This window comes from Macrotis lagotis, chromosome 1 (assembly GCF_037893015.1).
Source record: "Macrotis lagotis isolate mMagLag1 chromosome 1, bilby.v1.9.chrom.fasta, whole genome shotgun sequence".
Classification (NCBI taxonomy): domain Eukaryota; kingdom Metazoa; phylum Chordata; class Mammalia; order Peramelemorphia; family Peramelidae; genus Macrotis; species Macrotis lagotis.
Genome location: NC_133658.1, coordinates 876850942 through 876875159, shown reverse-complemented (window position 1 = coordinate 876875159; position 24218 = coordinate 876850942). Strand labels below are relative to the sequence as shown.

General features: G+C 47.1%; 2 protein-coding genes across 7 annotated transcripts in view; one reads left to right on the top strand and one right to left on the bottom strand.

Annotated features, from left to right (window-relative positions):
* The window catches only part of SPEN (spen family transcriptional repressor), a 104863-nt gene extending 88054 nt beyond the window's left edge, over positions 1-16809 (top strand). For 3 of the 4 annotated variants that reach the window (XM_074218354.1, XM_074218353.1, XM_074218352.1), the window contains 6 exons: positions 348-448; positions 5014-12916; positions 13853-14260; positions 14383-14577; positions 15040-15198; positions 15837-16809. In XM_074218354.1, the coding sequence (XP_074074455.1) occupies positions 348-448; positions 5014-12916; positions 13853-14260; positions 14383-14577; positions 15040-15198; positions 15837-15968 (8898 nt within the window). In that variant the 3' untranslated portion in view covers positions 15969-16809. The remainder of the gene's footprint in view (positions 1-347; positions 449-5013; positions 12917-13852; positions 14261-14382; positions 14578-15039; positions 15199-15836) is intronic. The other variant, XM_074218355.1, reaches the window with a different exon arrangement.
* A 115-nt stretch (positions 16810-16924) lies between these two features.
* The window catches only part of ZBTB17 (zinc finger and BTB domain containing 17), a 53058-nt gene continuing 45764 nt past the window's right edge, over positions 16925-24218 (bottom strand). For 2 of the 3 annotated variants that reach the window (XM_074218357.1, XM_074218356.1), the window contains 7 exons: positions 24091-24178; positions 23870-23986; positions 23668-23788; positions 23236-23366; positions 22282-22497; positions 22076-22165; positions 16925-20562 (listed from right to left, as the gene is read on the bottom strand). In XM_074218357.1, the coding sequence (XP_074074458.1) occupies positions 20294-20562; positions 22076-22165; positions 22282-22497; positions 23236-23366; positions 23668-23788; positions 23870-23986; positions 24091-24178 (1032 nt within the window). In that variant the 3' untranslated portion in view covers positions 16925-20293. Of the gene's footprint in view, positions 20563-21495; positions 21698-22075; positions 22166-22281; positions 22498-23235; positions 23367-23667; positions 23789-23869; positions 23987-24090; positions 24179-24218 lie in introns of all 3 variants that reach the window. The other variant, XR_012474575.1, reaches the window with a different exon arrangement.

The following is a 24218-nucleotide window of genomic DNA, read 5'->3' as shown; positions in this document are numbered from 1 at the left end:
AATTGGAATGGAGTGAATGAATTTAGTTGAAATTTTTCATCAAAGGGGAAAGACTGGAATCTTGGTATAAAATACTTTCTGTGCCTATGATGACCCTAATCTTCTAGAGTGATGTAGTTTGTTTGTGATTTGAATGGGGATGCTTTTTAAGTATTTATGCTGAGGGCAGGACTTTGTTTTACAGAAGAGATTTCAATTTATCCAGATCCCCACCCCCACCCCCCTGGTTATTTTTCAGGATTTAATGTTATATAATCCATAAAACAGGTTAGAATTTATGGATTTGATAATGTTTTATATCACTAGAAACTTTTACAGCATCTGATTTTTTTTCTTTTGTATTTTAGGTGGACTTTGCAAACCGTGAAAGTCAATTGGCGTTTTATCATTCCATGGAGAAATCGGGTCAAGATATCAGAGATTTTTATGAAATGTTATCAGAAAGAAGGCATGTATCAAATGCTTTATGGATTTCGTGAAAACAGATGCTTTACAGATTTCATGGAAAAACCTTAATTATAACTTGAATTCTGTGATGTTTTATTTTAATTGTCTGAAATTTTAAGGGAGGATTTCCTTTTTCAAAAAACCAAAAAACTGAATAACACTTTGAGCCTCCCCTTTCCTACAAATCCATAGGGGGCCTGGCAAGTTTGTCTTTTCTTTTTTTAGTTGTGATATGAAATGACCTAACCAACATTGTTGCATTGGTTATTCTTAAATTATGTGACATATATTCTGAGCTACTGTAAGAAATTTCTATTGACTATTTAATTTTTCATTGGCTTGGATTTCATCCATTTAAAAAAAATTTTTTTTTATTTCATCCATTTGTAGTGAGCTTACTCACCCCCCCATTCTTTAATATTTCTTGGATGACAATAGAGCCTAATTAATAATAAACAATAACTTTACTTAAATAATATGACAATTTACAAAACATTTTTCTTTCAGTAACCTTTTGAGGTTCCTAGTTAAAATATTTTATCTTATGTTTTAATAAGTAATATAGGTTCACAGAGGTGAGAATGGCCTATAGGTGATTATTGTCCCTGTTAGTGGCAAAGCAAGGGCTCATGGGGCTTCAGCCTAACCAATGGGACCCCAGGCTGCTGAAGTCTGATTTAAAGGCTAAGAAGTGGACCTGAACATTGTGTGTCTGAGATGGGCCCTGGATCATTTAAGGGGAAGAAAGTGCAAACATCTCATTTTGGGTGCCTGAAAAATCACTCCAGAATCATCTAGGATGTTATGGATTGAATACAACACCCTAGAGCAGTCTCCTTCCTTCCTTCCTCCCTTCCTCCTTGTCCATCTTTCTTTTTCTTCTTCTTAAAGAATATTTGAAGACATCTGAAAACATAGGTTAGGTTGGGAGCATCTTAAAAAGTGACAAACTGGGGCGGCTAGGTGGCGTAGTAGATAAAGCACTGGCCCTGGAGTCAGGAGTACCTGGGTTCAAATCTGGTCTCAGACACTTAATAATTACCTAGCTGTGTGGCCTTGGGCAAGCCACTTAACCCATTTGCCTTGCAAAAACCAAAAAAAAAAGTGACAAAGCTATCAGTAGTATTCATATCCCTTCTTTCTTGGGTTGGTGCTTATACCTAATTCAAGATCTTGAAACTTCATTAAGAGCCTGTATTCCTTCTCCTGTTATGAATCATTTCACAAGTCATTCCTATTGATATTTGGATTGTTGTAAGGTACTTAGCACTCTCCCCCCCCCCCCCCCCCCCCCCATTACTTAGTGTTTATTAGACAGACATTCTGTCTTGGTATTGCCAGATTCTCTAGGAGCCAATTGGATTTGCAAACAGAAATTATGACCTTTTTAAGGTATTGCCAAAAGGATTTTGATCACAATTCATTAGACTTCAAAACATGTCTGTAGTTAGATCCTCAGAAAATAGTCTTGGACTTCTTTGAAGAGGCATATCTGTCCAGTATCTTCAGATAAACTGGATGTTGTGAGAAATGCCTTTTGTCACTTGGTTTCACTCTTGTTTTTGGTGTTTTGAATCCATTTTTGCTTTTGTTCACATTGGCCTCCAAACATGATGATGGCATCCTACTTATTATAGTTTTAAAATGTAATGTCTCTTGTCATTGAGATATTTAAGATATGAGAATGGGTTAATGTTAATTTCAGAATCTTTTTTATATGAGAAGGGCCCTTCATTGCCAACTGCAAAAACCCTTCCATCTATAGTGTTAGAAGCATTGGCCATAGCCCATCACCACAATTTCTATGGTCTGAAATTGAATTCAGATTTGAATTCTAATTTTGTTGCTTATGACTTGGGTGACTTCTGGCAAACCAATTAAGCATCTTTGGTCCTCCAGATCCTTTCCAAAATTAAATCCTCAGATAATGTAAATGGTTTATTCTTAAATAAAGACTTCACTTTTGGTACACTCTTTAACTCATTTAGGTGGAGGTGGTTAAAGCACTGCCTGCTGTAGTATTTTTTTTTTTTTTTTTTTTTTTTTTTTTTTTAGGTTTTTGCAAGGCAGATGGGGTTAAGTGGCTTGCCCAAGACCACACAGCTAGGTAATTATTAAGTGTCTGAGACCAGATTTGAACCCAGGTACTCCTGACTCCAGGGCCAGTGCTTTATCCACTATGCCACCTAGCCGCCCCCTTGCTGTAGTATTTGTATAAAGTCTTTGAATTCAGAATTTTCATTGATAAAGTGTAGCTCAGGTGCTATTTCTTCTCCCCAAACTATTTTGGATAACTTTCCTCCATAAGCTTCACATACCACTTAGTTTCACTGCTCTGTAATGCCCTTATTATATAATAGTTTATATCAGGGAAGCTTGTACTTCTGTGAGTCATTGAACACAAGATGGTTTTTGCAAAGAATTAGAAATATGCCTCACAAGGGGCAATGGGGCTGTGCGTGTTAATTTGGAACAGGATATAACATGTAAAATAGAAAAGAAACTGGAAAAGGAAATCAAAATAATGGAAACCATTTAATCTGCAAGCAGGCATTAAATACCTTTCTTTGTGCCCATCATTGGAAGTGCATAGATGGACAAAAGCAGCACAGGCCCTGCCCTTGAGGTCACAACCAAATGAGGGAAATAGAAATAGCTTGCAAACATCTATGTACAAATACACTTCATATAGAGGATAAGTCAGAAATAAGCTTAGAGGGAAGACACAAAGATTGAGAACCAGGAAAAGCTTGCTTGATTTCATCCAAGAAAGTTAGAAGGCGAAGGGAGCTTGAGGTGTGGAGGACAGGCAGGGACATGGAAAGGAGGGTAGGGAGATGGGTGGGGCTGGATCTCCCAGAGTGTGTGGAGGAAGGACAAGGGAAGAAGACTAAAAGGTACCAGGAAGCTGGTGAAAGTCTTCAAAAGCCAAATAGGTGTTTTTTTTTTGTTGTTGTTTTTTTTTTTAGATTTTTCAAGGCAATGGGACTAAGTGGCTTGCCCAAGGCCACATGGCTAGGTAATTAGTGTCTGAGGTTGGATTTGAACCCCGGTACTCCTGACTCCAAGGCCGGTGCTCTATTCACTGAGCCACCTAGCCACTCCCCAAATAGTCTTTTCTGTTTGATCCTGGAGTAAATGGAAAGCCACTAGAGTTTATATGAGGGTGAGAGACATGATTGGATGTGCACTTTAAAAAGGTCACTTTTTTAGCTGAATGTAGGACAGACTAGATTGAAGGGAAGCTTGAGGCATGGATATCAAGCAGAAAGCTGTTGTTACAGTCCAGTCCATGTGATAAGGGTCTGTATCAGAGTAGTAGCAGTGTCAGAGGAGAGAAGGGGGTGTAGAAAAGTAGAAAGGACAAGATATATCTTTGATAGCAATTGGCTAGGAAGGAGGGGAGGAAGTGGGGAGGAAGATAATGAGTTAAACTTTGAAGATGTTGAGTTTAAGATGACTACTGGATTTCCAGTTGGTAATATTTCATAGGAAGTGAGGAGGAAGATAGTTAAACTTTGAAGATGATGAGTTTAAGATGACTTCCAGTTAATAATATTTCATAGGACATCCCCAGTAGTTGGAGATTTGAGACTCTGAAAATTGATAGGAACATAGATAATTACAAAAGATAAGAGCAGACAGTGCTCATGTGGTCCCTCAGCATCCCTGCCATGTCAGGAGAATTTTGGGAAGATTGCTTCCCCACATCCCAGCAAATTAGCTTAGAACCCATATGTTTAGGAATCCAGCAGGATGAACAGGTATGCATTGTTTATGAACTGTGTCACTGTGTCACAGTAGGGTACATATACCTGGATGAAATCAAAGCTCCATTTGACTGTGGGAATCTGTATCAAAAAAGATGATCACCAAGGTAGCACAATTCAAATATGCCATTTGATTGATTAGCATTACCATCTCAGCCCCTTGAAAGAGGATTGTCATTTATGACTTCACTCTGTTTGGTGGTTTAGTTTCCCCATAGCTCTTACCCCCATTAAACTAAAGAGGGATGAGACAGTAACAGGTGGCTATAGTACTTGGAGATTTGAGACTATTGGGTAGGCTCCAAAAAAGGCCCTTCTTATCATTTAGGGGCAGTGAGAGGAGGAATCTAGAAAGAGGCGACCGTAAAATAGAGGTGAAGGTTTGACCAGAGTGGTGACTGAGAAGCATTCCAGAAATAGGAATATAGCCTTGGGTGCAGGTGTGGTAGTGGCACCTTCATTTAGGAGCAATTTTTCAGACTCTTTAGAAGGGATTGTTTTAGTCAAGGGATTACAATATGCTATGAATTTCAGGTCAAGGAATTTGGATTTTGATCACTAGGTGATAGAGAACCACTGAATATTTTTTTTAACAGAAGAGTCTTGAAATGAAAAAAAAGCCCTAATTGTAGGAAAAGTTGAATTGTGTTCCATGTGCAGAGAAAAACATCAGCACCTTTTAAAGATGAGGTTTTATAATGTTTCATCAATGAGGGAAAGAACTAATGTTCTTTCTTTCCTCCTTTCCTTCCCCTTCCAACCCATGTTTTGTTTTTGTTTTTGTTTTTTTGGACAGAGATGAAAGACGAGGGTCCTATGAATATACCACTGATCGTACATATTATGAGTCCGTTCGAACTCCAGGGTCGTATTCTGAAGATCCTCGGAGGGAATATCCAGCCCGAGGGAGAGAATTTTATCCTGATTGGGATCCCTATCAAGGAGACTACTATGAGCCACGATATTATGATGACCCCCGAGAATACAGGGATTACCGAAATGATCCTTATGAACAAGATATAAGAGAATACAGTTACAGGCAGAGAGAGCGGGAAAGAGAGCGAGAACGATTTGAATCTGACCGAGACAGAGACCACGAAAGGAGGCCGATTGAACGTAGTCAGAGTCCAGCCCATTCTCGGCGGGCCCCAAGCCCTGTAGTTCCATCTCCTCAGTCAGAGAGACATCAAAGTGATTCTGAACGGAGGGTTTACAGCAGGTCATCAGATCGGAGTGGGAGCTGCAGCTCAGTTTCTCCTCCAAGGTACGATAAATTTGAAAAAACTCGCATCGATCGTTATACAAAGATTGAAAAGCCCGACAAAGAACGTACTGACAAAGAACGTACCTTCGATCCAGAAAGAGTTGAGAAAGAGAAACGTCCAGTGAGGAAGGAAAAGCCTGAAAGGGCAGAAAAAGACAAGCAGCCTACTTTTCAGCAAAGAAGAAAAACCAAAATTCACTCTCCTGGTTCTCAGTCTTCAGAAACAGATCAAGAAAATGAGAGAGATCCCAGCCCTGAAAAACTGAAGAGTAATAATAAACAAAGCAAAGAAAAAGGTGATAAAGAAGGGACAGCCAAAAACCGACTAGACCTGATGCCCTGCGTGGTCTTAACTCGAGTGAAAGAAAAAGAAGGGAAGGTCATTGAACAACCTTTTTTAGAAAAGTTGAGAACTAAGCTTGATAATGACTCTGCTAAGGCTCCTTTTCTAGACCAGAGATTCCAGCTCTTTCAAGCTGATGCGGCAAAGTCTGGTGATCAGAGTAAACTTGACCTTATCAGGTCCAAGGTACCCAAAGAAAAGGTCCAGGCAAGCCACCCAGAAGTGACTGATAAAGAGGGAAAGCCAAAGCCCAAGAAGCACTTAAAGGACCCAACAACTGAAGGTGTGAGTGCTGTGGATCAGGATAAGCTGGAGGCTCGAAAACGGCGCTTTGCTGATGTGACTTTGAAACCAGATAGGCAAAAACTGGAAGTCAAAAAAAGTGTCCTGGAGGAAGATGATGCCAAAGCAGTATTTAAACGACAGCCTGAGACATCTTCTAGAGAAGTGACAATTTTAAGTGAGCCTGAAAAAAAGCCCATAAGGAAAGACATTTTTAGAAGAGAAACTAAAAAACTGGAGAGAATCAAACTGGAAAAACTTATTTCTGCTCCCAGCCCCAAAGAGTGTCAAGAGCTTGCAAGTATTTCTGTAGGGATTATGTCAAAACCTACCTTAGATCTACACTCTAGAGTCGGAGAGACAGTTGAAGAACCAGTAGAAAGTCAAGAAATTCAATCCAAAAAATTTAACCTTATAAAACCACAGCACAAACAATCTCAACCGTTAGATGATCAAGGAACAGAAAAAGAAGAAACTAAGAAAAACTTGAGTGGCATTTCTGAAGAAATGACCGAACACAAACCTGGCCAAGAGAAACCACAGCCATCAGATAATGAAGAAAAAATTGGCATTGATATTGATCACACACAAAGTTACCGAAAACAAATGGAGCAAAGTCGCAGAAAACAGCAGATGGAGCTGGAAATAGCCAAGTCTGAGAAGTTTGGCAGTCCTAAGAAAGAGGTGGATGAATATGAAAGACGCAGCCTTGTTCACGAAGTGGGCAAACCCCCTCAGGATGTCACAGATGACTCTCCTCCAAGCAAAAAGAAAAAGGTAGATCATTTTGATTTTGAAATTGGCACTAAAAGAGAGAGAAATTACAGAAGTTCCCGTCAAATCAGTGAAGATGCTGAAAGGACTGCTTGTTCACCTAGTATCCGTCATTTTCCTTTTCATGAGGAGGATGAGACTGTAGATTCCCCTAAGGTAATACCAGTAAAGGAAACCAAAGAGTCTCCCAAAATAGATGAAAAGGGTCTGGCATATTCCAATATGACCGTCAGGGAGGAGTCCCTAAAATTTAATCCTTATGATTCCAGCAAGAAGGAACAGATGGCGGACATGGCCAAAATAAAGGTCTCAGGCTTGAATTCTGAAGATGAATCAAATCGGTGGGAATCTCAAATGAAAGTAGAGCCCAACAGAGTTGATGTTAGTTTTCCAAGCAGCGTAATTAAGAGGGAGAGCCTTCGAAAACGGTCTTTACATAGAGATTTGGAACCTGGGGAGGTCCCTTCTGATTCAGATGAAGATGGTGAACCAAAATCCCATTCTCCCAAAGTTTCATCATTATTAGAGAACTCCCGATTGTCTTTTTTATTAAGAGAGAGAGAAGACAAAGTACGTGAGAGAGATGAAAGGTTGTCTGGTTCTTTAGAAAGGAACAAATTTTATTCTTTTGCACTGGATAAAACAATTACTCCAGACACTAAAGCTTTGCTTGAAAGAGCCAAATCTCTCTCTTCTTCTAGGGAAGAAAATTGGTCTTTTTTAGATTGGGACTCTAGGTTTGCTAGTTTTCGAAACAACAAAGATAAGGAAAAGGTTGACTCTGCACCAAGACCTATCCCATCCTGGTACATGAAAAAGAAAAAAATTAGGACTGATTCAGAAGGGAAGCTAGATGATAAAAAAGATGATCACAAAGAAGAAGAGCAGGAAAGGCAAGAATTATTTGCTTCTCGGTTTTTGCACAGCTCCATCTTTGAGCAAGATTCCAAACGATTGCAGCATCTAGAAAGGAAGGATGAAGAACTTGATCTCCTCTCCAATAGGGTATATGGGAGGCAGATGTCATCTGATGGGGCAAATAGCACATCTGATTTGATTCAAGAACCAGTAGTTTTGTTCCACAGCAGATTTATTGAACTAACAAGAATGCAACAGAAAGAGAAAGAAAAAGACCAAAAGCCCAAAGAGTTCGAGAAGCAAGAAGATAAAGAAAACCGACCTGAGACACTGGAATCTGTTTCTGAGCATAAAGAGCCAGAACTGAAATCACCTTCTGCAGTTGGACCACCTCCTAGCTCCACTGTTTCCCAAGAATCAGGCCCTTTGTCATTGGAAAAGGAGAAAACAGTAGAGGTGCCTTCAGGAAAAGAAGAAAAGACAATAGAACTGGTTTCTCTAACAGGAGAACCAAAATGTGTTCCTGAACATGTTACTGTTACTACAGAGCATCCAGAAAAAATTGACTTGCCCTCAGTATCGGAATCCAACAAAGAAATTGTTCCTGTTCCTTTGGTTTCACAAGAAAACTTGTCAGCTGAGCATCCTTCTTATTTAGATACCAAGCCTCCAACCCCTGGAGCCTCGTTTTCTTCTCAGGTAGATATTAGTATAGAACCAGAACCTGAAAGTACCCCACTAATCTCACCACTTTCCAAACCAGTTCAGAAGCCTGAGGAGCCTAGTGAAGTGAAAGAGGAAAAACCTGTCCCTGCTGCTAAGACTAATTGTGATACAAATCAGAAAGTTGAGGTCCTTCCTGAGGTTCAACCTCCAGGTTCTGATAATGACTTGGAAGTGGAACCACCAGTTGTTGCAAAAGATAAAAAGTCCAACAAAAGCAAACGTTCTAAGACACCAGTACAGCCAACTGTAGTTAGTGTCCCAGAGAAGCCGGTCACGAGAAAGAGTGAGAGAATTGATCGGGAAAAACTCAAACGGTCTAGTTCCCCTCGGGGGGAAACACAGAAACTCATTGAGTTAAAGATAGAGGCAGAGAAGATTTCAAGAAATGCTGCTAAATCACCCAGTTCTGCTGTAGAGACTGAAAACATTGAGCCAAGTTTGCCACTTAGCCGAACTCGGAGAAGAAATGTGAGGTCTGTTTATGCCAACCCAGGGGATAAGGAAGAACCCTCTCCTGTTAAAGATCCAGTAGATCAACCAAGATCAACTAGAAAACGGGAGCGGGAAGCTCAGGAAATGGGATCACTTGCTGCTACTCCCAGGAGGGGTAGACCTCCTAAAACCCGCCGGAGGGCTGAGGAAGATGCATCACCTGTCAAAGCTGAACAGGATGCAGAGGAGGCAGAACCTAAAGACACAGTGGAACCCCTCAAGCTTGCTGAAGGCTGGCGATCACCTAGATCTCAGAAGTCAACAACTCCCACTGGACTACAGGGAAAAAAGGGGAAAAGTGAGCAGAAAGTTGATGTTGCAGCTGACCCACCTGAAGAAACGAATGAGATGGGTGACCAAGAACCCAATGTTAATGATAGCAATACAAAACCCAAGTCTGACAGAGAAGAGACAGAGACAGGAGGAAATGAGCAGAAGCGGGACAAAAGAGAAGTAGATTCAGACAAAAATCCATCAGAATCTCCCTCAGTTGAGACTGTGGAAAAGAAACAAGTCCCAGAAAAAAGTTCTAAATATAAGCGAGGAAGATCTCGAAATACTAAGCCCTTGGTGGACAAAGCATCTTTGTGTCTGAAGAATGTAGAAATTCGTCTCAATGTTGATGAAGTAAAAGGAGCTTTGCGATCCACCGATGAGGATGGAGAATCAGTGGCTGTCCCACCCTCAAAGATTAAAAATCCCCCCAAGGAAGACAATCTATCACCCCACTTTAAGAATGAGCCAGAAAATCTCGTTAATGAATCAGAAAATGAAGTTATACGTGAGCCCAAGCAGTCCCCAGAGGCAGCACAGTTAGCTAAGCAGATTGAGCTGGAGCAGGCTGTTGAAAATATTGCAAAGCTGACAGAGACCTCCCTCGGTGCCTACAAAGAGCCAACAGCTGAGGTGACAGAGGTCCATCCAGAGGAGGAGGGAGACAAGCCAGCCCACCAGGCCAGTGAGACCGAACTTGCAGCAGCTATTGGGTCAATTATCAATGACATTTCTGGTGAGCCAGAAAGCTTCCCAGCTCCCCCAACTTACTCTGCAGACTCTGAAGCTGAAATAGCTACAGAGCCTCTTGTGGTGCCATCTCCTCAGGCAGAGATGGAGCCTGAAACTGATCAAGCTGTGTCCGGCATCCTGGAAACAGATACTGTTGGAGAACCTTCAGTGCCACCTGCAAGTGACCCTGCTTCATCAGCACACCCAACAGACCCCAAGGAGCCTGAAGGGAATGGGAACACATCTCCCAGCTCGGCCCAGGAGCCGGAGGTGGTGTCACAGGATGCGGAGGTTTCCCGGAAGGATAGAATGCGCCAAAAGGCCACACGGTCTCGCCGGAAGAGAAGTACCAGTAAGAAAGGGGATACTGTGGAGATGACTGCTCTTGAATCTGAGCAAGCCCAGAATAAGGGTCCTATCACCAATGAACTGAAGTTAAAATCTGCAGAAACATCAAAAGAAGACAAGCAAAATAAAAAGTCCCCTCCTGTCTCCTCTGAGCCAAACCCTGCTGACTCAAGCAAGAATCCAGCCAATGAGATGATTTCCATCGAACTTGCTGCTGAAGAAGACGTGTCTGCTAAAGCTCCAGCCTCACTGGACCTCCCCCCTCAGACAGTGCCAGTGGATGATGGGAGTCAAGCTAGTTTCAAGGTACGTTCAGCTAGTGAGAATGCACCAATTACCCCACCCAGTGTTCCAAGCACACCCACTCCCACGATTCCTTCTGCAGCTTCAGCCAAGCTCCCCACCCCCATCCCATCTGGGATGGTCCCACATCATCCAAGCACCACTAAGGTGACAGACTGGATTACGAGGCACGAAGAGGCCCGGGCACGATCCACCCCACCTCCAGCCCTTCCCCCAGACACAAAGGCCTCTGACATTGATACCAACTCCAGCACTTTGAGAAAGATCCTCATGGAGCCCAAATATGTTTCAGCCACAAGTATCACTTCCACTCATGTCACAGCAGCCATTGCTGAACCTGTCACTGCCCCTCGCCTAGAAGAGGTACCTCACCCCCCAGTAGAGTCCATAAAACCACTTTCAGAAGAGAAACCCGCTGTTCCAATCCCAAATACCTCTGATCTTCCTGCAGCAGAGGCCCCAGGGTTTACTGAGAAAGAAAAGGTCACTACAGTCATTGCTCCCAAAGCCACTTCGGTCATTAGCCGGATGCCTACAAGTACTGATTCAGAAGAGTCTCCTCGGGCGACTGCCTTGAAGCAAACCCAGTCAGTCCAGACGGGCCTTGGGAACGCACTGTCTTCCAAATACAAACCGTGGCCAAGCACTAATGAGAATAGTCGGTTCCATCCAGGATCCATGTCTGTGATTGAAGATCGGCCCTCAGAGACGGGCTCAAGCCCAGGACTTAGAGTGAATACATCAGAAGGTGTGGTGCTCCTGAGTTACTCTGGGCAGAAGACTGAAGGGCCTCAGCGAATCAGTGCTAAGATCAGTCAGATCCCCCCAGCAAGTGCTATGGACATTGAGTTTCAGCAGTCAATGTCCAAACCACAGGTCAAGCAAGAATCTGTTGTGTCATCCCAGACAACTCCAAAATTGGGTTCTCAGACCCCCGCAGGCTATGGGAGTGTCCCCACTCATTCTTCCATGGTTCTAGGATCCCAACCATATTCCACATCTCCCGTGATAGCCTCCATTAAGCAAGAGCGCCCATCCTTGGAGAAATTAGAGCCAAGTCACTTGTCTGTGTCCACACCCGTCAACCAGACTGGCCCAGGGAAGGTCCTTTCACAGGCAGCAAACACTCCACCAGTGTTGGTTCACAGCCAGTTGGTACTGTCCCCGAGTGTAGCTTCCACCAACAAAAAGCCTCCTGACCCAGTCTCACTCAAAGTGGAGACCAAGGCCCTCCAGCCGGCCAGCCTGAGCCCTGGGCTCGGTGCACATCACCCTCCCACCCTCTCTGGCAAGCTGCATTCAGAAGCAAACCATGTTGGCTCTGGACCCAGTACCCCAACAGAGCGAGCCATCTCTCATTTGGGAGTCTTAAAGCAAGAGCCACATTCTCCCCGTACAAGTGGGCATTCCCCAGCTCCGTTTCCAAGGGCTTGCCATCCCAGCAGTACCTCTTCTCCAGTTCTATCCAATAATGCATCAGTCATGCTGGCACCAGGAATTCCTGTGCCTCAGTACATATCTAGCATGCACCCAGAGCAGTCTGTCATCATGCCCCCTCATAGCATCACCCAAACTGTGTCCCTCAGCCATCTGTCCCAAGGGGAAGTGCGAATGAACACCCCCCCTCTGCCTAGCATCCCCTATGGCATCCGGCCTGAGGGTCTGCACTCTCCAAGGGCCACTCTGCAGCCCCAGATAGAGATCCGGCCGCAGCGATCTGGCACTCCCCAGCCGACCCCCCTTGTCCTGCCCCCGCTGTCCTCCCAGCATCCTCCCGAAGATGAAATGCACTATCACCATCCTGGCTGCAGAGGGTCAGCTCCTGGGCAACCTGAAGTGTTAGTCATGCAACCTGAATACCGGATGCACCCCTATACCGTGCCCCGGGAGGTGAGGCTCATGAGACATCCGCATGTGGCCACCGTCGGCGAGCATCACCTAGATGCAAGGCAATCCCGGACCCCGGAAGGGGCAGTGAAAACGCCACCAGCCAGCAAGACCCCGCAGCCAGGGAAGGAGACCCCAACCCCTAAAGCATCAGAGGTTGCAATGGCCCCCTCCCCCCATGGCGAGCCCCGACTCCTTAGTGTTCCCTCCAGTGGTGGCCAGCTTGCAGGGCTCCCTCTGACCCCGCCTGCGGGTGTGCCCCACGGGGTTCAGATTATTCGTCCCACTGGGGATGTGTACCATGAGTACAGATATGGTGATCTGCGAAGCTATCACACAGCGGCTCAGCTTGGGCACCCTCAGTTTCCTGGTGCTTCCCAGATTGGACTGCCTTCCCGGAGCATGACCCCATCTCAGGTGAGAAAGCCGTGCTCTTCTTTCTCCTTGGGGTGTTGGGTACGCAATCAGCTGCTGGAGAGCGTGAAGGGCTTTCTCAATGCCATCCATGTTAGCAGCCACATGGACTCAGGTGGGCCTGAAGAACGAAGCGTAAAGTTGAGAAGCCTCAGTCCTGCCTGGCATATGGGGAGGATGGTGGCTGGGATGTAAGGGAAGTGGACAGCCCTTCTCAGAAGCATTTGGAATTTGTGAAGGGTTTGAGAGAGGGACTGACTCCTAAAGCCTTCCTCCGATGCCTCATTCTGGCTTGGGGGTGACCCTGGGCTCTCCAAAGGCTGGGCCGGTGGAATGCAAGCCCTGGGAAGTCCCACCACACAGGAAAGGCCTCAAGTCTGAGCCTGGCGATGGACTGGGTGCCTCTTGTCCAAGGAACAACCCAGTACAAAGTCTCATCACCAGAAGGTTGATCACCAGGTGATCTTTTCTTTTTTTTAAATGACTGTAATAGACTCCTGAAGACCATCGGTTCAGGTGTGAAGGGGTCATGATCTGCATTGGTGGAGAGAGAGCACCCACCGATGAAGTCACAGGTCTTTAGAGTATTGCTGTGGCAGGGCTCTAAAGGTTCCCAAATAGACCAATGAGACCAATTTTTGAAGGCTTTTTAGGATGAAGTTGATTATCTTGAGGATAGTTCCATTACTACTTCCATGACCCTGAGAGATAGACTTAGATTATCTCTGGATCCCCTACAGCTGACATCTCCAAAACACTTGTTTTAAGATCCCTCTCAAGTAGGTTGGTGCCTTAGGAGAAGAAACCTCCAGAGCTTCTTTGATCTTTGCTCAGTTTTCTTCATAGGACCATTTGGGAAACTGGTGGAGGGAAATTGGTGGTAAATGAAATGGATTCTGATGTTTTTTTCCTCTTCCCATCCCACTTTTTCATCCCTAGGTCCCAACAGAAGGGGAACACACTCATCCTAGCCAGCCTGTGAGAAGCAAAACTCCTCAGGTTTCCCAGGATGTGAAAGCCACGCAGACAGGAGCCCCTGAGCAGACCCTCCACACGGTTGGAAATAGACACTCAAGTCAGCTGGACTCCCATCTTCACATTCAGCGGGCGCAGGCAGAGGCCAGTCAGACTTCCTATCCATCTCCTGTGGCCGTTTCCATCAAGACAGATCTGCCATCCCCTCACACCCCCCAGGCGATGCAGAAGCAGCCCCTCTTGATAACTACCACCTCTGGCCCTGGCGCCACACCAGGACTGTCACGTTCAGAGTCCCAGCCTGTCATCAAGCAAGAGTTATCTCCTCAGCCTGTTTCCCAGAGACCTGTTGATATGGTCCAACTTCTGAAGGTGAGTGTGGGGGAGCCTGGAGACTGGTGGTGGGGGGCAGCACCTCTTGGCTGCACCAGGCCCAGTCTTGGCTTCTCCCTTCCCTTTCTGTGGTGCTCACTTCCCTTTCCCTTCTCCTGTAGAAGTACCCAATCGTGTGGCAGGGCCTTTTGGCTCTAAAGAATGACACTGCAGCCGTGCAGCTCCATTTTGTTTCTGGCAACAACGTCCTGGCCCATCGGTCTCTCCCCACTTCAGAGGTGGGACCCCCTCTGAGGATCGCCCAGAGGATGCGTCTGGAGGCCTCCCAGCTGGAAGGGGTTGCTCGGAGGATGATGGTAAGTTTTGCCAAAGTGGCTTCAGCCTTCTCTGAGGCCTCCACCTATCCCCAGTCCTGGGGGCTACCAAATGAAAGGGAACATTTTGTCGCTGGGCTGGTCCTTTGTGTTTCAGATGAGGGTCTAGCATCTTGGTGGTTCCCTAGCTTGTTAAGGGAAAGCTCCTTTAAACCTTCCTTAGAGGCCCCTGGTATGGCTGTGTTGGCTGGTTATTTCCAGACCCTAATTCTGCCCCTGGGGCAGGATTGACTCCTCAGTTGTTGGCTCATTGGCCAGGCCTTGGCAGTTGTCCTGCCTTTAGAGATGCTCCTAGTTCTATGAGGCAAGAAGACTGGGCTGTAGTTTACTCCTAGCCTAGGTGGGTGCCTGAGGACTGGCTGCCTCCCGCTTTGGGTTCATTGATGGGACTTCTTTCGGAGAGTAGTTGGGGGCTGACTGACCACCCAGACTTTCTGACCCTAGGTGGAGACCGATTACTGCCTGCTGTTGGCCTTGCCCTGTGGTCGAGACCAGGAGGATGTTGTGAATCAGACCGAGTCCCTTAAGGCTGCCTTCATCACCTATCTGCAGACCAAGCAGGCTGCGGGCATCATTAATGTCGCCAACCTGGGCTCAAATCAGGTCAGTGTGCCCCTCCCACAGATAGCTGGAGCAGTTGAAAAACCTTCATGAGATGGCAAGAATGAGAATGGGTGTGCTCAGATGGTGGTCATTGACACCCCAACTTGAGGAAGCCCTGAGTGCTTTTTGGAAGTGATTTCACAATTTAAGGACTCTCCTTTTCCCCTCAAAAATTTGTTCTTACTGAACAATTAAGCTAAGGCCAAATTTATAGTGAAGTATTCTTTGGGAGGGAGGGGGTGATGGGACAGCAGGAGGAGCTCCAACTTTGCCACCAATGAAGGAAAATAGTCGTAGAACTCAATGACAAGGGTCATGGGAAGCTGGAGAAAGGACCAAAAGGTGCCCTTAGATTTGAGAGTTGTGGATGCAGATTGAGGAGACCCGGGGACCATCCCTTGCCCTTCTCCTCAGCTTGGGGGTGGGTCAGCGGCAGCAACCTGGCCACACTGGTCTCTGTCTTACCCCTTTTCTCCCTCTCCCCTTGGGATGGAGCTTTTTGAGCCTGTCAGTGGATTGAGTCTGGGCATATGAAGAAAATGGTTTTTTTGCTGGAGAAAACCAATTTAATTGTGTTGGGAAGGTATCAGCCAGAGAGAGGTCTCACTTAACATTCCTTCTGCTCATCTTTTCTCCAGCCTGCTTATGTCCTACAGATCTTCCCTCCCTGTGAGTTTTCTGAGAGACATCTCTCCCGCCTGGCCCCCGACCTCCTCGCCAGCATCTCCAACATCTCCCCCCACCTCATGATCATCATTGCCTCTGTGTGAGCCACTGACAGACTGCTGTCCGAGTTGGTTTATTCTTTCCAAGGCCCTGCAGCAAAAAACAAAACACAAAACAAAACCAACCACCACCACCAAGTTAGACAAGAGGAAGAAGAGGTTGATACAGAAGCAGAGTGTGAAGCAATTGCTGCCAGATGCCCAGCCTCCCGCCCTCCATGGCCGAGATCAGACTGTGTCGCTGGGTGTGGTGCTGCTACCTTGTATGTTTACATGATGCTTTAGCTTACGGACAATGATGCACTCAGCAGGCAGATCAAGGCCTGGGGCCCCGGGGGGGTTACAGAAAAAAATTTTTTTTAAACAAACAGAAAAAGAAAAAAAAACCTGAACTGCCTTTGCACTAAATTAGTGACTTGGACTTTTGCACAGTTGAAGACATGCTGTGACGTTCTGGATGTCTTGATGTACATTAACACGCATCGCGGACTCAAAATGCAGGACTTGGGAACTTCTGCAGAAATCTAGGGGTCAAGGAACATTTCATTGGATTGTTTTTGCCCCCTTTCCCTACCCCTAGTTCCTCTTCTCTTCTGGACCCCCGTCATCCTTCTTAATCAACTTTCCCGCTGCCACCATCTTTAATTCATCTGGGATGTACAGTTTACATTGGGGAAAAAACAGCAATGGGGAAACCTTGGGTTTTCCTTCCTGGTGGGATATGCAGAACTCAGTGGGTGTGTGTATATATAAATATATATATATATAATATATATAAATATATATAATACTGACTTTAAAAAAAATCAAATCCCCTGACATACATTTTTTTTTAATCTGTGCCAAAAATGTGTTTTCAGAGAAAATCTTATTTTCATACTCAGACTTTGTATCGTCACTCATTTGTAAGTGCGCTTCATTTAAACATGGCTCACCCTTCCCTCCCTCCATTCTCCCAGACCCTCTCTGTGGCCCTTCCTCCCCAGCCCCTCCTCCTCCCCACCACCACCCCGCGATGTGGGAGTGTTATATACACTTGTACAAAGAGACTTTTTATTCCCTATCCCCTCCTCTAACACTTATTAATTTATGGAACTGTTTTTTCTCAGCGCAGTTTTGTTTTGTGTGTCCATTGGATTACAAACTTTATTAAAAAATACAAAACATGTTGAGCTTGAATGTGATTGTCAATCTTGGGGAGCCGGGGAGGGTAGACATGGATTTTGTAGGTTCCTCCTGCTACTCCATCCACCATTTGTACACAGGAGAAATTTAAATTTCTTAACCCCTGATGTCTTCTGACCATTTGATGCTCAATCCCTTCTTGCGAGTCATTTTATCTTGTACAAAAGAAAATTTTTATCACAGATCAAGTTGGACGTTGGACCTTGTTTGTTTTGTAGTGTAAATATTTGTAAAACTCCGCAGACGGCCCGATTGGTTCTCGAGTACTGAAGGCACTTATAATTTTGATACTTGGAATAAACTACCACCAAAAGGATCTTGCAAATTTTAAGCAAGCTTTGTTTACTTGTTTTCATCTCTCCAACCCCTGAAATTAGGCATCAATTTGTGAGGGAGATCTCCAAATCCTCTCTTGGGAGATCAGCCCTACCAAACTAGAATCTGCCGCCCAGATTTGGGACCAATTACATCTTTATTGGAGCTTCCCTTGGGCTTGGCTATCCTCTTTCGGCATCAGGGATGGAAACAGGGCAGCCTCTTGGGTTACTGTGGTGCAAGTGTGTCGGATGGGGGACGGTAAGCTTTCCATGTGTTGTCATCTAGGAAGTCATCTGTGTCTACTCCAGCTAACAAGGATGCTGTCCAGTTTGGCAACTGGTGCCATCTTAGATCAAGACTAAAGGGCAGTGAGAGGGTTTAAAAGAGCTGCCTCCTGGGTCCATGGGTGCATGGCAGCCACCATGAGAGGAGAGACAGTGATTACAGAAACTTTCTAAAGCCTGGAACTTGGGATATAAGAATAAGGTCTTGCCAGAGAAAACAGTGTCTTACCCTCATGCCTACTGTGTGGGATGCAAACATGCTGCCCTCCAGGTAGTTAGTTGCTACTCTACCCAGTTTCACAGATGAAATTAGAGCAGAGAATGGTTTCTGTCTGATGGAAAGGATGGGAAGAGGAGCTAGACGAACTGCATTTGCAGTTTTTTTTATTCTTAAAGGAGGGAATTGAGATGTGAATCGAAGCCCTAGACTGGTAAGATGGCTAGGTGGGGTGTAGTTCAGTGCTATGGATCCCACTGTTATCACATGGACTTAGGAAGTTGCTGTCACATGAGTATGAGTGACTTCAGTCACCAAGCCTTGTTAAGGATGGGACAACACTGGGAGACAGAAAAGGCAACAATCCCATTTTTCAAGAGCAAGAAGGAAGTGCCAACTACAAGCCAGTGAATTTGAATTTCAGTCACCGATCATGTTACTGATTCTAGGATTTAAGGAAGGGTTCCTGACCTTGGAAGGGATCGTCTGGAATTTATTGCTTAGTTCTGTGCATTACCATTGAAAGAAGATGTTAAGCTGGTGCGTGGGGGAAAGAGTGGGGAGAGCTTCAATGGTCATGCCAAGGAAGACAGCTGAAGGAAGGAGGGAGATTAAAGGGTGGAGACAGCTTATTGAAGGCCCAGTAAGAGCACCCTCATTTCTCTTCTTGACTAGATTAGGGAAATGTAGCTATAACTTAGCTAGATCTTAGCAAAGCATCTAATGGTCTCCGGTGCTCTTCTCATGGAGAAGATAAGCTGGGATGGGCAATAAACAGTTAAGACAGAACCCCCCAAAGTAGTGGATGGTTCCATGTCCACATGGTGGACTCTGGAGTGCCCCAGAGATGTGCTCAACTGTGTACTAGTTACAATTTAATTCATTATGAACGACTTGGATTAAAAGCATGCTACAATGCTTATTAAATTTGTCTGACACAGTTGGGAAATTTAGTTAAGATACTGACAGTAAGCAAAAACATCTTTGATGATAGGCCATGTGAGTAAGTCCTACCCTTGGGTCTCAAAAAACCCAACTTTTACATACATACTGGGGAAGGTGTGCCCAGAATATAGTTCATCTTGGGAGAAGAGGTTGAGTGGGGAAAGACTGGGTTAAGTATTAGCTCAATGAAAGTCACTGAATGTAACATGATCACCCCAAAAGCATGTGTCAGCTTGGGCTTCGTGAAGTGACAGTGCCCAAGACCAGAGAGGGTAGAGAAACCTCACTGGCACTCTGCCCAGCCAGATGACTTTTGCTTAGTTCTGAGCATCACAACTTTGGGATGATTTTGATGAGCCAGAGTCCAACCCAAGGTGGAAGCTCCTCTCAAGGGCATGAAGGCTAGGGGAGCATGCCCAGAGCTCTCACTGTGGCGAACAAGGGATTAGACTCATTCTGCAGTGAGGAGCAGTGGGCATGGAAGGAAGAGGCACATTGGGGCTCTTTAAAGGAAAATCAGGTTCCTAACAATAACAGCTGTCCCAAAGTAGGAGTAGAGTGGGACCTCCTCTGCTCAGGAAGATCCAAGTTCCAATCTTGCCCCAGGTTCTTCTAGCTTGTAGGACCCTGGATATCACTCAACTACTCTTGCCTCTTTCCTCAATCCCAGCATCTTCCTTTCAGGGTTGTGGTGATAATATAAAAAAAGTGATTTGTAAACTGTATATTCTTCAGGTGCTGATGACGCTATTCCTTAGTGGTTTGTCTCCCAGGAGAGGCCAGATGACTGTGTGGACTGGCATAGGTTGGGCTTGATGACCTCTGAAGTCCCACACAACTCCTGGATACCTGGACAGCCCAGGCCTAGAGGAAGAATCGGGTTCAATGCCTTCTGATCCCACAGTTCAGCTCAGGGGTGAGACTCCAACTTGGAGAGGAGGTACTCTCCCTCCTCTGACTTTTCATAAAGTCCTGGACAGTGTGAATACAAATGAGAAGGAGAACTCTCCATGAGTGCCAGGTCTCCAGGTTCCACGGGGGCCATGTTGTCCCAGGTCAACTCATAAAGGCCCATCCTCCAAGTGCCTGGGGGGGAATCCCTGCTTCTTCTCATGGGTGGCCCCATTTCTGCTGCAGCAGGGCCTCCCACCAAACAGCAATACATGATCTCTCCCAGCTTTGTAGTGCCTGGCCCACAGATGCCCCTCACTTGCCAGTTCTTGATGGCTGCTGCCAATGGTACTAGGACTTTACCCTCAACACCCCTCCCATCCCTGCCCAGGTCCACAGCAACTCTGGAGCTTTAGAAAATAATCCGATTTATTCTCTCTAGGGATCCATGGTGCTTTGTCCGTCTTTAAATAAAGAGTTAAGGGGGGCGGGGTCTGCTGTGGCCCTCCCCACCCTCAACTCCACTCCCTTCATTCGGCCACAGTGGGTGGAGGGGGCTCTGCCAGGGCAGACTGGCCCTCAGCCCCTTCCCGGGGACGAAACAGCAGTTCCCCAGCCTGCAGCACTTGCTCTGCCTGCCATGTGCTGCCTGGACCATACTGCTGGTAGAAGTCTGTGTCTGCTTGAAACATGACCAGGGCCTGGGCCGTGTGGATCCGGACATGCTGGGCTAAGCTGTTGGCATCCAGGAACTTCTCGCCACATGAATCACAGGCATAGAGAATCTGGGTGTTTGGGTCTGCCAGAGAACCAATAGAGAAGCCATGTTGTATGAGAGAGACCTAACATGGAACTGCAAGCACCGCCACCCAGCCCTGGGGGAAGGGATTGGCTCATTGGCCTGCCTGGAAAACTCTGGTCCTGGAAGGTGTGAGGGACCCTGCCTCACTAGACAGAATCTTGGAGCTGGAAGGAATCCCAGGAAGCTCCTAGTCCAAGCTGTACCTGAAAAGGGATACTCTGCAACATCCCCACTAAGTGGTCATCCGGCTTCTGCATGAAGACCCCCAGGGTCAGGGAGACTTACTACCTTCCAAGGCAAGCTCATTCCAGTTTTGGACAGTTTTTCCTTACATCTACTTCTCAGCCTTCTGCACACATTCTATCTAAATCCTCCTGAGGCTGAGGAGAACAGTTTGTCACAGGATAACCCTTCAAACAGGTGGAGGTGGAAACCATGTCTCCTTTTTCCCCTGCTTCTTTCCACTGATGCTCATTTGCATGGCGCCACTCTTTTCCCTATTATAGACCTTTCTGTGCACATGCTAGCACATAGAAGCCCCCATAGCAGAGCCCCATTCTCTGGGGAGGTCCTAGGACGGGGGGCCATCGTTCACCTATTCCTGAACAGACACTGAGTTTCTCTTACGAGAGCCTAAGCAGCTGATTTCTTTGGCTTCCCCATCCTAACAGAACCATGAGCCAAGGGCACAAACATCCCTGGGTCTTTTCCACACAGGCCACACCTGCCACTCCTCTGCATGTCCAACAGCACAACCTGGGCCTTTCCTAGGTGTTAAATCTCCGATGCAGGCTGGTTCACCAACTAAGTAAGTACCAAGACCAAAGTTTTGCTGCATCTGTGGCCAGTGTCTTTGTTTCCTTCTATCTACACAGCTGATATAAACATGCCCTCTATGCCTTCACCGAAGCCATGGATAAAGTGTACTACCTGTGTGACCTTGAGCTGGTCACAACTTCTCTGGCCTCAGTCTCTTCATCTGTAAAACGAGGGGGTTGGGAGGCAGTGTGGTATGGTGGAAGGAGCAGTGGGCTGGAGTATGGAGACCTGAGTTTGAGTCCCAGCTCTGCCAATGACTAGCTGTGAGACCTTGAGCAAGTCCCTTGACTTCTCTGGACCTCAGTTTCCTCATCTGTAAAATGAGGATGGACCAGATGACCTCTAATGACCTTTCCAGCTATAGCAATCCATGTCACTAAGAGTGCACACACTGAACAAACTGACAATAAGATTTCTCTGTTGTGCAAGTGGCTGCCTCAGCAGGCAGCAGGTTCAGATGGAATTGGATGACCACTTGTGGGAACACCGGACAAGCTATTCCCATTTGAATATGAGCCAGACTAGGTGAGGCTGAGGCCTCTTCCAGCTCTGGAACCACAGACTCTCCCTCTGAGGCTCCTTTCTATGCTATGACTCCCTGCCAAGGACAGTTCCTGGAAGGCTCCACAAACAGCACCCCCCCCTTTGCCCCCCCCCTCAGCTGATGTCTTTCTAATCACATCTTCCTCACCTGCTTCCTGCACCTGCTTCACGGCTTTGGTGATCTCCGCTTTGAGGGCTTCTGTCTCATCCGCCGTCACTGCGGCCCCAACAGGCACCACTGTGGGGTGGGGGGGGAGGACAGGGGTGGTGCTGAGAGAAGCCATCTCCACCCCCTGCATGGGCCGCCTCCATCCCAGGACCCACCCCCAGTGCTCTCCTCCTCCCTCCCCCCACCTGTGAGCTGAGTGACGGCCGTGGCGGCCAGAGCCTCCGTGGCCAGGGTGACCATGTCATCTGAGGCAACAGTGACAATGTTGACCTCATCACCCTCGTCCGGCTCTACGATCTTGATGCCTGCCTTGCCCTGGTGAACTGTCTTCACGTGGGAGCGAAGGTTGTCCACACGGTTGAAACCACGTCCGCACTTGTCACAGAGGAAGGGTTTTTCTCCTGGGTAAGGAGAGGGAAGACAGTGTGGTCACAGCCCAGCCAACCCCATGACCACAACTTCATCTGAAGAGGAAGGGATCCTGTCCTGGGGCTGCCATTGGTAGTGGGGTGCTTCTTCCTCGTGAGCCACCTGTTAGCGCACGATCTTCTCTAGGCAATGAAAAATTACCAGAGGGGAGAGGGATGGGGGGAGACTTTTTGACTTCCCTCCCATGCACATAGCACATCTCAAAAAGGGCACTATGGGGGTGGGGGTGGGGGTGTCAGCCTGGAGCCAGAGGCTCAGCTGGAATCCAGGATCACACTTCTTAAAGGAAGCAGGACTACAGAGTGGATGAGGGAGAGGAAAAAGGTCTCCTCCCCACACACGGACCCCAACAGACCTGCAGTACCCCCTTGCAGGAGGAGCTCGAGAACCCTTCCTCCCAGAATGACCTAGGACGGACACGATCATATGTAAAGACAGTGTGACACAGTGGAGAAGAGTGCTGCACAGGTATCTGGATCATGCAGTTTTGAGCCAGAAGGGCCTTTTAGATGCTTGGGTCTGACTTGTTTCATAGAGAAGGAAAATGAGGCCCTGCAGTGAAGGGTGTTGGAAGCCGACCTAGCCCGAGCTCTGGCTGGCTCCAGAGGTTAGGTTGCTTGGGATGAGCTCGCCTGCCAGGGATTCCTGGGGCAGTGGGTGTTCTGTCCTGGTCTCTCCACCCCCCCCCCCATGCTCTGCTCGGGACCCACCCGTGTGGATAATGATGTGCTTGGACAGGTCCCCCACATTGACAAAGGCCTTGCTGCAGACACTGCACTTGTGCGGGCGGATGTTATCGTGGTGGCGGATGTGGTTGGCCAGCTGGCTAGACTGGACAAACCTGCAGGGAAGGGACAAGGAGACAAACGGGGTGAGGACGAGTCCCATGCTTGGGATCCCACCCGCAGCTCCCGGGGATTCAGAAGAATCCAGCTAAGCCCTCAAGGGAAGGGGTAGCCGACCCTCTGCCTCCAATTCAAGGCTTATTACTCCACCCCAGCAGCTGGCAAAGAGCCTTGAGGAATAGCAGAATGGGTCCAGGTTGGATGCATGGATGCTGGAAGCATGACCTAGGCTTCACCCAGTGGCACTTGGGAGCCAGGGGAGCTGGGGAAAAGGGTGCTGGGAAGGTGGTCCCTTACCTTTTGCCACAGCGCTCACAGACATAGGGCTTCTCGCCGGTGTGTTGGCGCACATGGGCGATGAGGGAGCTGGCCTGAGTGAAAGCCTTTCCACAGATGAGGCACTGGCATGGCTTCTCTCCTGGAGGAGGACAGGATGTGAAAGGGGAGCCTGAGACTGGAACTGTCCCCAAGCCCAGCTCAGCCCAGGATGCCTGCTCACCTGTGTGGATGCGGACGTGTCTCTGCAGTGCACCTGGGTCTGCAAACTGCCTCTGACAGTGGACGCAGACATAAGGCTTCTCCCCGCTGTGGATTCGAAGGTGCCGCTTCAGGTTTCCTGGAAGAAGTGGGAGGGGGAGGAGCTGGGCAGCACAGGGAGGGGCTGAAAGGGAGGGGCTGGAAAAGGGATCCAGGGCTGGGGGGATGGGTAGGGGGCTCTACCTGAGGTGGTGAATTGCTTGCCACACTCCCTGCACTTCAGGGGTCCATCCGCAATATGGATCTTTAGATGTGCTTTCAGGTTGCCCACCTGTACTTGGGAGAGGGTGGGGGAAGCCCCTCAGAAGAGA